Here is a 17,045-nt window from a genome sequence, read left to right on the forward strand (position 1 = left end):
ATAGCCGCGGGACTCGCATGTGGCTCTGATATCTGTCTCTCATTAGCAATCGCGACCTGCTTCATACCGCAGTCATGTTAAAAACATCAATGTATTCACTCATCCATAAACATTATTAGATCCTTCGGCATGACGACAAGTTCCATAATTCCGCTGATGCGTCATCAACCTACACCTTTGTTATTGTAAGAGGTTAGCAAGCCTGGTTAGTACCTGGATGGGAGACCTCCTGAGAAAACCAGGTTGCTGCTGGAAGGGGTGTTAGTGAGACCAGCAGGGGGTGCTCACCCGTGGTCTATGTGGGACCTAACGCTCCAGTGTAGCGATCGGGACACTATACTGTCAAAGAGCACCATCCTTCCAATGAGACGTTAAACCGAGGTCCTGACTCTCTGTGGTCATTAAAAATCCCAGGCCAAATCTGCCCCTTGGCCTCTGTCCATCATGGCCTCCTAATCATCCCCATATACTGATTGGCTTCATCACTGTCTCCTCTCCACCATTAAGCTGGTGTGTGGTGGGCGTTCTGGCCCAATATGGCTGCCGTCGCATCATCCAGGTGGATGCTGCACATTGGTGGTGGTTGAGGATATTCCCCCTTCCATGTAAAGCGCTTTTGGTACCCAGAAAAGCGCTATATAAATGTAACAAATTATTATTATTATTATTATTATTATTATTATTATTATTAAAATGTAGATGCAGAATATAACGCTTTAAAATATGGACACAATTTAAGTTCATCTACAGTGTTTAGAGAAAACAGACAGAAATTTTTTTTTACAAGATGGTTACCATTTAAGAGTTTCCTCTTATTGAATTTTTGTTAGCCTATTTGTTGTTACATGTGTTGTAGTTCCATTTGTAATATGTTGTAGAGTTCATATCGATATCTGATATTCAAATTTCATAAAATTTCATGTCAACATAACATGTTCTAGTTGTTTTGAACTTTTCACATGCATTGAGTGAACTGATGAGTATTACTCATCATAGCCTATCTATGTGCTTTTGGGTCTGTTAAATATGCTGTGGAATATGTTTGTGTGATGTGTTAATAAATCATGTGTTTTTAAGATCCAGGATCATTTTTGATAAATTAGGGATGGGTCACATTACCTGAAAAGAAATTTGTCTGGAGTGCATGATCTCAAAATGTTTACCTTGCAAATAACACATATCAACTGTATTCAAAATTAAATATTAAAGTCGGACCTTAAAGTTAACAAAAGTAATAAAAAGAAATAAACATCTAGGTACTGTATCTAAATGACAAGTGTCCCACCTTACCTGCATTCAATCTACTAAAAGGGGATTTTAACATCGATGCCATAGAAGAATCATTCCCTCAGACATTTTTACTTCTGCCTTCAAAGACAAGTACAGTTTTTTACAATCGCTATGACAATTTTTTCAATACTTTTAACAAATTTCCTAAACTCTTAACGCACCAACACACCTACAACACACAATTGGCAAAACAGTTAATTTCATGCTCAAAATCACACATTGTAAACTAAACTCCAACACTAATTTTCTAAATACAATAATACACTATGTCTACCAAAACACTGCAAACATGTCTCAAAATCAAATCATTTTTCAAAACACTAACATATGTAACATAGCCGTCCAACAGGAAGATTTAGTCAATCATAATGGCAGTGTCATGTCAGTGTGTCGCGATGTCAGTGACACATGCCACTATCCACCACTGACACATGCCAATAATGTCAGTGACACATGCCACTATCCACTGGCACATGCCAATGAAGACCGGATGTGCCACCGGATGTGCCAATACGCATAGTGACATGTGCCATTGGCTTCTGTGCGTCAGATGCATGTCACTTAATGTTAATACCGCCTCTCACGGATCGTTCATGAAGGACTCATCACTTCCGCGGTAGACTATTGCATGAGGAACCACTGGATAGTCACTAATCTCTAATCTGAGTCTGTCTATGATTTGATTACAGTGTCGGGCGACGTATTTATTTATTCACCAGCCTTCTAACAGCGCCTTTAATCCGGTCGACGTTTTCCTTGAACACTTAATATGCTGCAATATTTCTTTGGACTTATTCATCTCTTTGCAGTTTTGTTTGTGACTCTCACAGGTTTGTATTGACTCCCTTTTTTATTCTACCGATACATGAAGCGAAAACTGAGCGTTTGTAATGTGACATATGACAGTGCTTGAGTAGCCTACACGGTATTTTTAGTGCTGGCAAATTTGGATTTTTAGACCTTATGCGCCAGAGAAACAGGTGCGCAGCCATCTTTAGAATATTGTCTGTGAACTCCCGTTTTTGCGGTCGCTCTGTATATTTCTATGGCATCGCTGTCGAGGAGTAATTAGCTGGCTTAGTGGATGTAGCCTACTTATTGTAGAGTTAACGAAAGTTATCACGAGCATTTGTAATGTTTAAAGCAGATGTCTTAGCAAATGTTAAGGACGAGCTGTTCATTCACAAAAACCGAATGAAGACAACGAGCACAACGCTGAAAAGGGGCGTGCCTGCATGTATAATTATGTGGTTGATTATGATTTTACTTTTTTAACTTTAGTTAATGTGTAATGTTGCTGTTTGAGCATTAAACAAGTGTTCTTCAACCCTGCTCCTGAAGGACCCCCAACACTACACGTTTTCTTTGTCTCCCTAATCAAACACACCTGATTCAATTCATCAGCTCATTATCACATGGGTTAATGAGCTGATGAATTGAATCAGGTGTGTTTGATTAGGTAGACAAAGAAAACGTGCAGTGTTGGGGGTCCTTCAGGAGCAGCTAGGGTTGAAGAACACTGCATTAAACAACATCTGCAAAGTTAAGTTCAAAGCAAAGGGAGATATTTTCTTTTACATAAACCACATTTTAAGGACTACAATAAACGGCTGGTAGGGACAACAGGAGCTTCCTCCCAGGGTTAGTAAGATCACAAACCCTAAAATGTATATAATCCCTACCCCCGGGAACATGATTTATAGATTATCGTGACAGAATATGCTAATCAATGACTAGAAGATAGTTAACTCTACATCAGCTACATAAATTCATCAACTAATCTTTCAGAAATGTCCTGTTGCTTCTACATGTTGTCACTTCTTCTTGAGTCTCTCCATCTTTGTCTGGTTTGAACATAAAAGGCTAAAAGTTTTTTAAATGTTCAGTGCGTGTCAGAGCTGCTAACACAGGCAAGCTCTTTAAGCTCCGCCCTCTATGCTGGAAGCAGCAGCTCATTTGCATTTAAAGGGACACACATTAAAAAACCCTCAAAAAGTGACAATTTTAACATGATATAAAAATATATATATGGGGGTATTTTGAGCTTAAACTTCACATACACACTCTGGGGACATCAGAGACTTATTTTACATCTAAGGGGCATTATACCACCCCTGTCACAGTCATGAACCATGTACGGTGGCCGAGAGAGAGCTTTACGCGCTCCAAAGAGCAACGCGCTGCAATCTGCAACTGAAGAAATAGAAATAGAAAAAATACCAGTAAATTAATAAAACCAACATCATCTTCAGTTTGACAACACGTGCTGCAAATACTCACAATGCTACCAAATACAGAAACGCGCTGCAAATAGCATTTATTTTGACCTGGTTTTAACCATTAATAAAGTAAGCATTACGGAATTTATTTTCGTGAACCTTGAATGTTATTTAGTTACAGTTGTGAAAATTTGCCAGTTTACATAACGTTTCACAGTTGATTGTGTATTTTGTCAGATTATTTGGGCTTATAATATCCAAAAGGCTAGCTGTGTGTTTCTGTATTCGGTTGCGTTGTGAGGATTTACAGCACATGTGTTGTCAAACTGATGAAGATGTTTTCGTAATTTGCTGGTGTTTTTTCTATTTGCATGGCTTTTCTTCCGTTGCAGCGCATTGAGCTCTCTCTGCCACAGTAGGCTCATGACAATGCAATCGGTTTATTGAATATAATATGAAGTGATAAATAATTAGACATTTACTTCCGTAGAAACTATGGAAACACCAAAGACATTGTAATATATTATGTGTTTTATTAGACAGGTGAGCAACTGTTTGGATATCTTTAATGACAGAAAACAAATTGTTATATAGCTCAACATATTAAGCTTGTATAGCTTATTATTTGAATGTCTTGTTTTCTTGATTTACCACGAGTAACATATTTGTACCATGCCTCATGGAGACTAACATATCATAATCAGAAATAGTTTTTTTTTTGTTTTTTTTGTAACAGTAATACAGCATTTTCTCCACCATACAATATTAATTACAATAATAAAAAATATTTTTTATTATTTAGCAACACAAGTCATCCAGTTTTATTAATATTCTAAAATAGTTTACTACAGTGTGCAACAAGTGTCCAATACCAGCCACTGTGTGAACGCACAGAGTAACGTTATATCATAACTTTTAACACACTCAATTTATTTTTATTAGGATTGTTTTGACCAAGTAAAACAGTACTGCGTTACCCCACAATCTTAATTTGTCAAGTAAAGTTTATTGTAAAATAAACAAACTACAAAATGTGTTTACGGGTGTCATCAAGCCACACCTTTGTTATTGTTTTTAATAAGCGACCTCTAGTGGGGAAACTTCCGTACTATGCCTTTAATGCCAAGATGATATGAATTGATTCGCTTCTTTGTTTTTAAACAGTCATAAACAGTTATAGACTGATTGTCTTCTACAATAGCTTTGTCTTGCATAGTTGGTCAATAAACACAATAAAATACCAGATCCTGACCAATAATCCAGACCAGTCAATATGTGATAGTTGCTTATCAATGTTCAGTCTGTCAAGTAAATTATGCTATTTACTTGCTATTACCTATGCCATTATTCTGAATTCTTCAATGTGTTTAACAGGTTCACATGCTGATGATGAATGTCCTCTTCAGCTCAACCCACAGAGAGTTATTGTGAGGTACGGCGGTTCTGTCTCAGTTAACTGCAGCACTTCTGTCGAGCATAGAGGGTTGGGATGGGAAGCCAGTGAGGGAGGAGTGCCCATGACCAGAGACAGTCTAATCACATGGAGAGTGCCAGAACTGAGAGAATGGGGCATAGAGCCATCCTGCTTCATGAACTATAAGACACAGTGTACAGTGAATCTCCCAGTGACTATTTACAGTGAGTTCCTCTGTTATTTATATTTTTATATTTTCCTTCTCAGAAATGTCTAATGCATGTACATTCATGACTGCAGATATCAGTGTGTATATCTTCCTCCACAGAAACTCCAGACAGTGTGTCCATCAGCACTGTGAATCACAACGGACCAATGATGGAGGGAAACCAGTATGAGCTCCAGTGTGACGTTCTCAATGTGGCTCCTGTTCAGAATCTCACTGTCAACTGGTACAAAGGACAGACTCTGGTGGATCAAACCATCTTCACTGACACCATCAAGACTCCAGTCAGTAATACATCTAAACTCCTGATCCGTCCAGACAGAGCTGATGATGGAGCTCAGTACTGGTGTGAAGCAAAGCTGGAACTGGGAGAAGGAGGACCTCGACCTCCTCCAACAAACACATCAGAAAAACTCAATGTTGAAGTTTACTGTAGGTTTATTTATTGCTACGCTTTCAAATTTGATTCAGTTTAATTTAGTTAATATTTTCTAATGGGCCTTCTAGTGTGAAGGATTTTTCATATTATGAAGTGAATTAACATAGATAAAAAGATTTTACTGATCAGTATTTTACTGATCTATTAATAACAGCTGCTCATCATGGTGTTGTTGTGCTGAGAAATGTTCCTCTGTCCTCCTCAGATAAACCAAAACACTCCAGTTCAACAGAGACCATCAATATAAATGATGAGCTCACACTAAACTGTACAGTAAAGGCAAACCCGCCTCCTACGTACTCCTGGCACTCAGAACATCTGAAAGAGACGATCAGCTCCTCAGTGCTTTCCTCCACGCTCAGCTCAGGAAACTACACGTGTATCGCCACAAACTCTAAGGGAAGTGACAGCAAAGTGTTCATCCTCATATCTACAGGTCAGTTCTGAATAAACACTAATGAATAGTTAAAACACTAATTTAAAATTACCGTTACTGATTTCCTACCCAGATGTTAGCATCACTGGTTCCCTCAATAAAAACGTAACTGGATTTTTCCATTGGCTTTAGAGAAAGAATGCTCTGTGACCAACAAAATATGATTCTTACATGCTTTGGTCATCATTAAAATCTTCACAAATGAACACAATTTTTATACATTTTGAAGCCTGTATAAAACTGTATAAACTACACCACGGTCACATGTCTTCAACGTCACCATCACCCAGCTTTCAACAAATCTTTCGGTCTTTATAAAAAAAAAAAAAACATTTTCCCATGAGCGTTTGAGTTATAATAGTTTGCAATAGTTTGTGACACAGGTAGGCTGTACAAGCAGACTATAGTGAGTAGATGACTAAGTTGTTTGGTGTAATTGTCTAATGTCCCGGCAACAATGTCTGTAGTCCCATTTTACCACTTGTTAGCAACTGCTTTTTTCAAGAAAAGCAAAAGCTTAAAAAAAATTACAAGGGGGTATAACTGATGTATTTTTTTATTTAAATTATCTTGAGTTTAATTATTGAAATTACCTGATAAACACAGACCTTATTTCAGACATTTAACCAACAACCAATTTCAAAAACCCATTAACTTTGGGACGATGAAACCAGAAGTGTTAAAATTCTAACTGGTTTCTGCATTCGGCCTATAAAAATACATCATACACTAAAAATAAAGGTTATTTAAATGTTCTTAAATGTTTGATTTAGCTTATTCACAGTATCCCCCAGAGTTAGATAAGTCCATACATACCCTTTTCATTTCTGTGCGTTCTGTAAGTGTTATTTGAAGCACCCACCGCTAGCCTAGCTTAGCACAAAGACTGGATGTAAATGGATAATGGTAGCATACTAATCCCAATAAGTGACAAAATAATGCAAACATTTTCCTATTTACATGTTGTGATCTGTATAGTCACAGCGTGGACAAATAACAAGGCTATATGAGACAGAGACCATTTTTAATCGTATAAATACTGGGAACTATATTCTCACTAGGCGTAGGAGCACAGCTAACCTTACTTGGGCGGAGTGATTAGCGCAGCACACGAGACGCCCTGTGGTGAGGAGCAGAGAGTTCGCTCAGAGTTGGAGTAATAGAGTCAGTAATTACTAGATAGTAAATTTATAGTTTACAATCATGGGTGTTCGCTGTATTGTAAAGAGCTGCGACAATAAACAGGGGAGACCAGGTAATACCATGATGTTTCATAGAATTCCAACCAAAAACGCTGACTTGACGAATCGATGGCTACTTGTTCTGGGTATAGATCCAAACACACCTGTAAACATCATCAAGAAGTATTTCGTTTGCTCTGAACATTTTACTATAGACGACTATTTTGAAAAAAATGCAAGTTGCCACACGGACCATGAAACGTGTGCTAAAGGATGCAGCCATCCCATCGATAATAAAGACAGGACAAATTGGATCACCTGTTGCTGCGGTAAGTGTTTCGTTATGTTTTGAGATGACTAACATTAGCCATACTGTAACAGTGCCATGCTGTAATGTAACCTTAGTAGTGACACTATTACGTGAATAGGGGCTCCGTGTATCCCCTTTATTGTTATTATTGTGTTGTCATGAACACACTGTATCGCTCAATAACAAATGAGCGGCGCTAAATGTAACTCTCAGGACTGTAACATTCAACTTGCTAATGAACAGCTTCCAAAGTTTGTAACTCCTCGTCGGTGTATTCTGGCTCAAAACTATATGGTTCTGGATCTTGGTTTGATACACAGTAAAATTCCTCTGACAATTCCTCAAAGTCAGCCATGATCACGAGTCACGTTCGCTACTAGCTAGTTAGTCACGTTTGTTTTGTTTACGGAACCATCAACAGGGCGTCTCGTGTGCTGTGCTAATCACTCCGCCCAAGTAACGTTAGCTGTGCTCCTACGCCTAGTGAGAATATAGTTCCCAGTATTTATACGATTAAAAATGGTCTCTGTCTCATATAGCCTTGTTATTTGTCCACGCTGTGACTATACAGATCACAACATGTAAATAGGAAAATGTTTGCATTATTTTGTCACTTATTGGGATTAGTGTGCTACCATTATCCATTTACATCCAGTCTTTGTGCTAAGCTAGGCTAGCGGTGGGTGCGTCAAATAACACTTACAGAACGCACAGAAATGAAAAAGGTATGTATGGACTTATCTAACTCTGGGGGATACTGTGAATAAGCTAAAGTCCCAAAAAGTCGGAGTTTTCCTTTAACATCCATGGAGCCTTTCCATTTCACAAAGGACTGACTCTGAGTTTCTCAGTCCAGTCTGAGTTTCACAAACAAAAACAGCAAACATGCTGGATGAAAATACAAATCCACTCTCTGTCAGTAGGTGGGGGGCTTACTGAGCAGCAGAAGTAGAGCTGTTTCCCCGGTAACTTCTGCTGCTAGTAGACTGTTGCTTAATTTGCTTAATACCGGACAGTATTTTACCATGAGTTTTTCAAACCCTGGAAAACAAATACATTTTAATGACGATTAAAATATTAAACTGTAATACGTCAGAAACTGCATTGTGGTTTATCTTCAAACTGGTAACCGTTTCATCCCTATTCCTCAAACTTGGAGTGAACTTGCCGACTCCTCGTAAATCTTTAGCATAGTGGCGGTCGCGACCCCCAGGTTGGGAAACATTTGATTATAAGTGCGAACTAGTGAAAACTCCTTTTCTGTGAGCTTACTCAGGACTTCATACACAGTGAAATGAACAGTAACAATGATGGTTTAACATAATCAATTCGAGCCCGAGTCCTCATCCTTTGGAAGTTCAGCAAAGTGGATTTGGTTTGCTTTGGCAGAACAGAAAACAGCGTCTTCTCAACATGTCGAAAACACAAACCAAACTCTTCTAGACTACAGTGTTTGAGGGCGGGTCAAAGTAGACGTTTGCAGGCAGCCATTGAAGACCAAAGGCTGGATTTATGCAAATGTGTTAAACACAGGTTTGAGCAGGAAGTGAGACGACTCGTTTTGGCAGTTCAAAATCGATCCTTTTATTTGCAATAACATAATTTGTCATGCACTTTGATCTTTGCAGACCTTTTAAATTCACAAACAGCTACAGTATATTAGGCACTGCATGAAATGTAAAATATGAAAAAGCATAATAAGGAGGGGGGCACTTTAAGAGTGTAGCACTGTATATACTGTAACAATGAGATGATCTGATGCAGAGGAGCCTAGGTTTGTGTGTATGTTACAATTCTGCTAGTGTCATTTATATAAGTATTTTAATTAGAAGGAGCAACTAGAAAACAAAAGTAAAAAAAAAAATTAAACAGCTTTCTGTTGGTTATATAGACTGCAATATTATTAAAAATCTTTTCCATTTGAAATGGAAAACCCTAACTATGAGGAAGGAAACAAGAATGCGTTTGTGACATTTTAGCAAGTTGGTTATATTAAACTCTCAATATTAATTTATCCCAAAGTTTATTCTTTTTTTTTTCTTTTTTTTGCAGTCTTGAATAACCTTTGCATTTGCATTTAATCATTCATCAGGCTATTTTATTTAACACAAAATGAGGAATAGGGCAACAATAATGTCTTGTAGGCTCCCGTACACTGGTGTCGTGTTCCTGCCGAGCCGCTCCAGGACGGCTGCTGGTAGTTTGTGTGTCACGCTTCTGTTGCTGAAACTGTTGAAGGATTCATCTGTTTCTAAAATCATTCATGTCATTTCTCCCACAGCTGGAACACCAGTCTGGGCTATTATTTTATCTGTCGTGGTCGTGGTTTTGGCACTGGCAGTCATCTCTTATGTGATATACAAATGCAGGACCTCCTCAAATGCTGTCATCTGATTGACTTGCAAGATATGACCTCAAAATGGCAGCTTCTCCTCAGGGAGATTGTGAAAAACTTTATGATTATGGTTTATACTTTCTATAATATATACTTAAGATAAAAATGTATTTATTTATTTGTCCTCAAAGAGGAAATTATTTTCCACAGTGGTGCATATATTACAAAGACACATTCAAACGTGTTCAAAATTATACAATAATAAGCATACACAATGCACAAATCAAAACAATGACAAAGGCATAGCTAATCCTCTAATGTGCATTGAAAGGATTGTTTGTTTAAAACCTGTACACCCGTATGGCTGTATAGAGCTGGTAAGTCCCGCCCCTTCCGTAAAACCCCGCTGGACCTTTAGGTTGAAAAATCATCAATGCAAGTGAATGGGAGAAAATAATTATTTTATGGTCCCGTTTGAATTGTGCCATGAATGTGAACATATGTTGTCTGTGAATTTTTTATATAATCTTTCATGTTACGAGTTTGACAGTATATGGTATGATTCTTCGGCTAGCAGTTGTGGAAAAGACATAACGAGAAAGACTACATGTCGCCTATGTGACGTCACCCCATAAAGTTGACTTACCCGTGGTTTTCGCCAACCTCAACGATTTTGTCCTCTCCCTGAAAGAAGGCGGTGAAGTGCACCAAAGACAGTCATCTTTAGCGGGATCAGTGAGCTAGTGTCCGTGTGCGAATGAATGGTGGTGACGTTTCAAACGCGTCGAAAGCAGCGAAGAGTTGTAGTCCACAAAGTGCTCTCACACAAAGTCTAACCGTATCAAACTTCTACCCGCTAAATTGTAGCATTCTTCACACGAAAGATTATATAAAAAATTCACAGACAACATATGTTCACATTCATGGCACAATTCAAACGGGACCAGAAAATAATTATTTTCTCCCATTCACTTGCATTGATGATTTTTCAACCTAGAGGTCCAGCGGGGTTAGCGAAGGGGGCGGGACTTACCAGCTCTATAGGGACTTCAGTTTAAACGTCCACTGCTGTGATTGGCTGACAGATTTGCATGTGAAATAAATAGTATTACATGTGGAACTCTAAATTTTCTAGCATGTTTTTACTGTTACAGCTCTCATGCTTAACTAATCGTGTAAAGAGTTGATTATAGCATTATATTTAGATCTATAGCATTATATTTAGATGGTGGCATGAACGGTTGCAGTGATGAGCATGTAGCCGATCACAGAAATGTTGAGCACATGAATGCAGCGCTCTCATCATTGCAACTTGATTCTGCACACTAAAGAATGCTTTCATCATAAATAACAGTGCAAACATGATGTAAATAAGAGATTTGACGATTATAACAGGAGTTTTGAGATGTTAAGGTGGAGAAAACTGAATACTGAATTATCAACCCTTACAGCTTGCAGTGTATTAGAAAGGAAGGTATGGACCCGGTGTATTAATGTTGAAGGAACTTGTAGATGCTGCAATTTCTTGATTACCTGATGACAATGAATCATATTGAAGTCAGAACTAAAGTCAATAAAGAGAAGAACATTGACAAATTAGATTAATAGTAAACTTTATTTTATATAGTGCCTTTAAAGCAGCTTCTCAAGGCACTTTACACAATAAAAATACAAAGAAAATAAAAATACACAAATAGAAATACAAAGAGTACAAAAAATATATATAACAGACTGGAATACTTTTTTTTGCACACATTGCAATTTGGTGAGTGTGGTTTTAGGAACCCCAGAAAGAAGTGCAATGCAGTCAATTCGGGGAAAAACAAAACCAAAGTATTGATAAGCCTTTCAGTCACAGGAAAAGATAGCATAGGGCGAAGTCTACCCTAGTGAACAAAATAGGATACTTAAGCACACATTCCCCCGGTTTCACAGAAAAGGCTTAAACTAGTCCCAGACTAAAATGCATGTTTGAGCTGTTTTAATTGAAAGCAACTTGCACTGGAATATCTTAATATATGACAGTGCCATTGTTTTGTCTCAAGATGAACACCAGTATGTTTTTTTTTTTTCTAAGGCATGTTTATAAAAGCTAGTTAAATATCCTAATTGAACTAAGGCCTAATTCTTGCTTAATCTAAGCCCTGTCTGTGAAACTGGGCCTTTATTCAATAAACGTAAGGCTTGGTTTCACAAACAGGGCTTAGATTAAGCCAGGATTAGGCCTTAGTTTAATTAGGGCATTTAATTAGCTTTTATAAACATACCCTATAAAAAAAAAACATTACTGGTGTGCATTTTGAGACAAAACAATGGCACGGACATATATTAAGATATTCCAGTGCAAGGGTCTTTCAACATCTCAAAACTTTTAGCACTTTAGTCTGGGACTAGATTTAAGCCTTGTCTGTGAAACCGGATGTAAATGTGTTGGTAGTGCACTATAAATTGGTACACTTCAAGTCTACTAAACTAAAGTTGTGTTAAGTATACTTTGTTGTGCTAAAGTGGAACTATTCCAAGTATACTTAAGTACAATTTAAATATCTAACCTAATTTTTGCAATATACAGAATACAATATGAACTTCAAATGTATTTTGGTGATATTGAAATTGCACGTTATAAAACTTTTGGACTTAGATTTATTGTTATACATTTACATGATAATCACCTTACAGTGGTCAACACACCAGAATTGATTGCTTTATAGGCTACTGACAATTCATAGAAATTCCCTAATATACCAACAATTCACTTAATTTGTGAATGTAGGATCTGGATTCAAACTCGATTCCCTCCCGTTACAAAGGAACTGTCTTTACCAACTGCGCCACCATCAAGATTCGACTTATTTTGTGGTCTTCCCATAATGGGAAATGTGTTCCTGGTGTGTAAATATCTTTCATAATTTATTTCACTATTTCAACCTGACTACACCTGATATTAAAATGTGCTTAAATGACGGTTATGACTGTAAAAACTGTATGAATTTGTATGATGTTAATAAAATTGTGTAACAAACAACACTAAATACCTTGTCATTTTTCTTATGTAGAAAATGCATCTTGATTTAAGAATGTTTGGATATTTTGACCGGAAACAACAAGGCATTTTTTAGCAGTGCAGGTACACTCATTCATTGCGCATATTTTCATCATGTAGACAACATCAAAAATGGCATGTCATTTTATACAGGATCCTGTAGAGGATCCATTAATTCGTAGGGAGTTACATTATTAGAATTTTTTTTTAGGATTTACAATGTGGTTGGATGCATTGATGCGGTTTACTGCAGTGATTCTCAACCGGTGGGCCTTGGAGGGCCATCTGGTGGGCCGTGTAGGCAGTGGTAGACTACCCCCAAATTAATTTTTATTTATTGTTTAATTGACACATCTTGTTATTTTCTAATGATCTAACTGTAGGCTACTTATGAATTTATATGTTCAAAAACACTCAAGTCAAGAAGCATTATCTAAAAGCTGTTTTATGTAAATATCGCAACACCAATTACGTTACAACGTCAGATTGAACGTTTGTTCGATCAGATGTAGTAACATTATGTCACTGTAATATAGATTGTTTAATGAAAAGAAAAGCAGATGTGGGAGAACTGTGCAAGCAAAAGCTTCGAAGTGTGTGGTGAGAAAATACGATGCTGAATACATTCAATTTGGTTTTATAAGGGCAGGTACTGAGACCACCGGAAGCGCAGTGCGCGTCGCGTCCTGTCTAGGACAAAGGGACGAATTTTCTAGGACGAATTTTAAAGACGCGGCGCTGCGCTTCTTGTCCGCTGCAGGCGCAGTGTGTTGAATGTGGAGACATTTTGTCAAATGAGGCGCTAAAACCGTCAAAGCTGCAGAAACATTTGAACTCAAAACACACGGGCTGTGTTGGGAAGCCAAAAGAATAACAGTCATGTTCATATCGCTAATTTTATTTGATAAATTACAGTGTTCTGTTTTGCTCTATCCTCAGCTCTTCCGCATTCGTCATTACATAATGTGTCAGGTTACTCTTCCACCGTAAATCGATGCGTTCGGAAGCTAGTTATAGTCGATAAAGTTTTAAATATGGATATTGTTTTTTACACAAATGCATCGCTTCGCTTCAGAAGGCCTTTATTAACCCCCCAGGGCCGTGTGGAGCACTTTTATCATGGAGGGATGCACTTTTGATGGACTTAAAAACAAAAACGACCATTCACTGCCATTATAAAGCTTGGAAGAGCCAAGACATTTTTTAATAACCATCCCGTCTACGGATAGCCTACCCACTCCCTATTAAATCCTATTGTATCGAATTTTGGTTGTAGTCCCACCAGAGTTCCACTGGGGGCGATCGCCCATGAGTGCAGACTGAATGGGAGTCTATGGGGCTAGACGGCTAAATTTGTCTCTTTCACCCGATTGCCGTTGAGAAATCTTAGATTTGATTGTAGGTTTTGCAAGTTCAAATGGGTTATAGGTCGAAAGTTTAATGAAGGAGTAACGTTACTTGTCCTTTCGATTTCTTACAGGTTGAGTTGTTGTTGCCCATAACACGCTAGCATTCTGCTAATGAACGCTGATTGGTCAGTGAAGGACTGATTACGACCAGAGATACCGCTTGATGGCATCATGGCATCCGAAGCGGACCAGAAACAAACAAAACAAAAACTCTTCTAGCACGTGTATTTACCTGTGTCAGCTGTGTTGTCGATGCCTCGAGAGAAAAGAAAGTGCAGAGCGCGAAAGCACCAAAGTGACTGAAGGATTGCCGTTAAGCAGTATCTCTGGTCGTACGATGTGTATGACGTCATTGACGATTTAAAAGACTTTTTAAAGCAAATAAGTGACTCTAAAAAATCTAACACCCCGCAATGTGTAATTCCTTTGCATCTCCTTTCGAATACAATATTCAAATTACTAGACAAAAAATTATATCCTGAGAAAAGTGGATTTTGATGTGTATACATAGCTGTCAACATTGAACATTGAAAATAAGGGAGATTTCCCGGAATCCATCCCCAAAATAAGGGATTTTTTTTTTTACACGATTCTTACCCACAAACTTTTTTTTTAAAAAGCACTTATCATTTCAGTCTAAAGAGTTTATAACTACACAATATTACAGACCAATGGATATGTTTAAAGAGCTTTATAACAAAGCAAACATTCAGGGTTTCTGCAGGTTTCAGTAAGTCAAATTTAAGACCGTTTTAATACATTTTAAGACCATAAAGATTCAAATTTAAGACCCTACATGACGCATTAGATAGATTGTTACCTCGGGATCATTAGAGTATCTATCTTTCTATCTATCTAATTATCTGATGTGTGTTTGTGAAAGAGAGGGAGAGGTAGATATTTTTAATAGAAAATTGTACTTTTGCATATTATACTGTAAAAACACAATTATTGTTGATTGTTGTTTTAGTTGATCATAACTAGAGGAAATGATGAGATGATTAAAGTGACCAAAATTATCACGGTTATCACAGAATCCTGTTCAAAAAGTACTAATACTACAGAATGAAGTAAATTCAACAAGTTTTATGTCGAAAAACAGCAAAAAAACAAATTGATTAGCATCAATATGCACTTTTTGTTTACGTAAACATTAAAATACCATTAAAAATGATCTTACTAACATGTACAAGTTCAAATAAAGTTTTGACAAAAAAGGTTTTATACAAAGATAAACCTCATATTTCAGCCTTTAAATATTTTTTTTATAAAAAGAATGAGTCAAAAAAGATAAATTACTGACATTTACACATTATAGCTTATATTTATTAGTAGTGTTTGGGTGTACCCCCATCCTTCATGTTGACTGAGCTTTCAATGTTGTTATTGAAAGGGGTGATTGATTGACATGACCTGCGGTGCGTTTGCGGCATTCTGAAAAGTTTAGATTTTTTTCATCTCGTTGCGCCTGGTAAAAAAAATTGCGCGTCGCTTCAATTATGAGTTACGCCTACATTTGAACAAACTTGAGCGCGCAAAAGACGCGATATGTGAACGGCCTCTGGCAAGCTAGCTCATATCAAGCCACGGACGACTGGTAGCACGCGAGCGACGTGTTGGAGACCCCTGATCTAGCGCTCTGCTTTGTAGGCTACAACTCCATACTTTTTTGCTACTTTGTAATAACTTTCTGCGGCCAGCGTTTCTGGAAATGAACGAGGGTAAACACTTTTTTAGACCTGTCACCTGACTAAATGAAATTTAAGACCTAGGATGAAAATCTGGCCGTTTTTAAGACTTTTAAAAATACGGGATATTTTATGGGAAAATACTAAAACGGGAAGACAGCGGGAAAAGAGTTAAAATACGTGAGAAACCCGGAAAAAACGGGAGGGTTGACAGCTATAGCGCCATAGACCTCCATTCATTCTGCACTCGTCCTGTGAGCGCCCTCATATGGAATCAGAGTGGAACTGCAACCTGTTCAGAAGCCGGAAGTTTACTGAGAGTGAAACTTCTCCCCTTTTTAGACATTCTCTGATATAACTCCGATTGTATTCGTCTGAAGGAAGAATGTCATATACACATGATGGTTTGAGGGTGAGTAAATCATTGGGTAATTTTCATTTTTGGGTGAACTATCCCTTTAAGTTTGTGTATTTTAGTCCATGCGTGTAAACTGAGGTCACCAATATGCAAGTGAACTCAATGACTCTGAAATCTATCTTGACGAAGTTCGTTTTTGTCGGACTAGCAAATAACGTTCATTCCTGTTGCATTATTAAATCCCATTTTATTTTTTAAAACCTGTCCAAACTTTGTTACAGTTAAAATTAGCCTACCTCATTAAATAATCCTTAATGAGGCTTTTTATTTATTTACATTTAAGGCCGGTTCACACCAAGAACGATAAATAAATGTTAACGGGTCTTTAGTTTTGAATGTCCAACTTTATAGTTTCACAAAGGCAAAGCTAAACAACATTACTTGCAGTTAAATCGGCATATTCTCTGCATCATTGTTTTTTTATTTTAATTTTTTATAGAGATTGCAATCACAAGGAGGTTTTTAGGTAATGAAATTACTTTGAGCTGCTAACAACTAGAAAAGCTGATATTCACTCAACAGAAACTTCCACAACTTTTTAAGCTGGTAAAATTTCCATGTTTTTCCAGGTCTGTAAATCACACACTTACTAAGGTTTTCCTTGACTTTGGGATCTCTGAGAATTAATTTGTTAGAT

At 37.5% G+C, this 17,045-nt stretch overlaps 2 protein-coding genes across 2 annotated transcripts in view; one reads left to right on the top strand and one right to left on the bottom strand.

Annotated features, from left to right (window-relative positions):
- The window catches only part of LOC311304609 (vascular cell adhesion protein 1), a 660,847-nt gene that overhangs the window by 129,408 nt on the left and 514,394 nt on the right, over positions 1–17,045 (bottom strand). The window lies entirely within an intron of this gene.
- Positions 1,845–10,394, top strand: LOC311303060 (intercellular adhesion molecule 2-like). The gene is made up of 5 exons (XM_084429332.1): positions 1,845–2,120; positions 4,884–5,147; positions 5,252–5,581; positions 5,794–6,024; positions 9,797–10,394. The coding sequence occupies exons 1-5, from the start codon at positions 2,060–2,062 to the stop codon at positions 9,907–9,909; spliced, it is 999 nt and encodes a 332-aa protein (XP_084285458.1). The 5' UTR covers positions 1,845–2,059; the 3' UTR covers positions 9,910–10,394.

This window comes from Rutilus rutilus (assembly GCF_951802725.1).
Source record: "Rutilus rutilus genome assembly, chromosome: 1".
In the NCBI taxonomy this organism is placed as follows: domain Eukaryota; kingdom Metazoa; phylum Chordata; class Actinopteri; order Cypriniformes; family Leuciscidae; genus Rutilus; species Rutilus rutilus.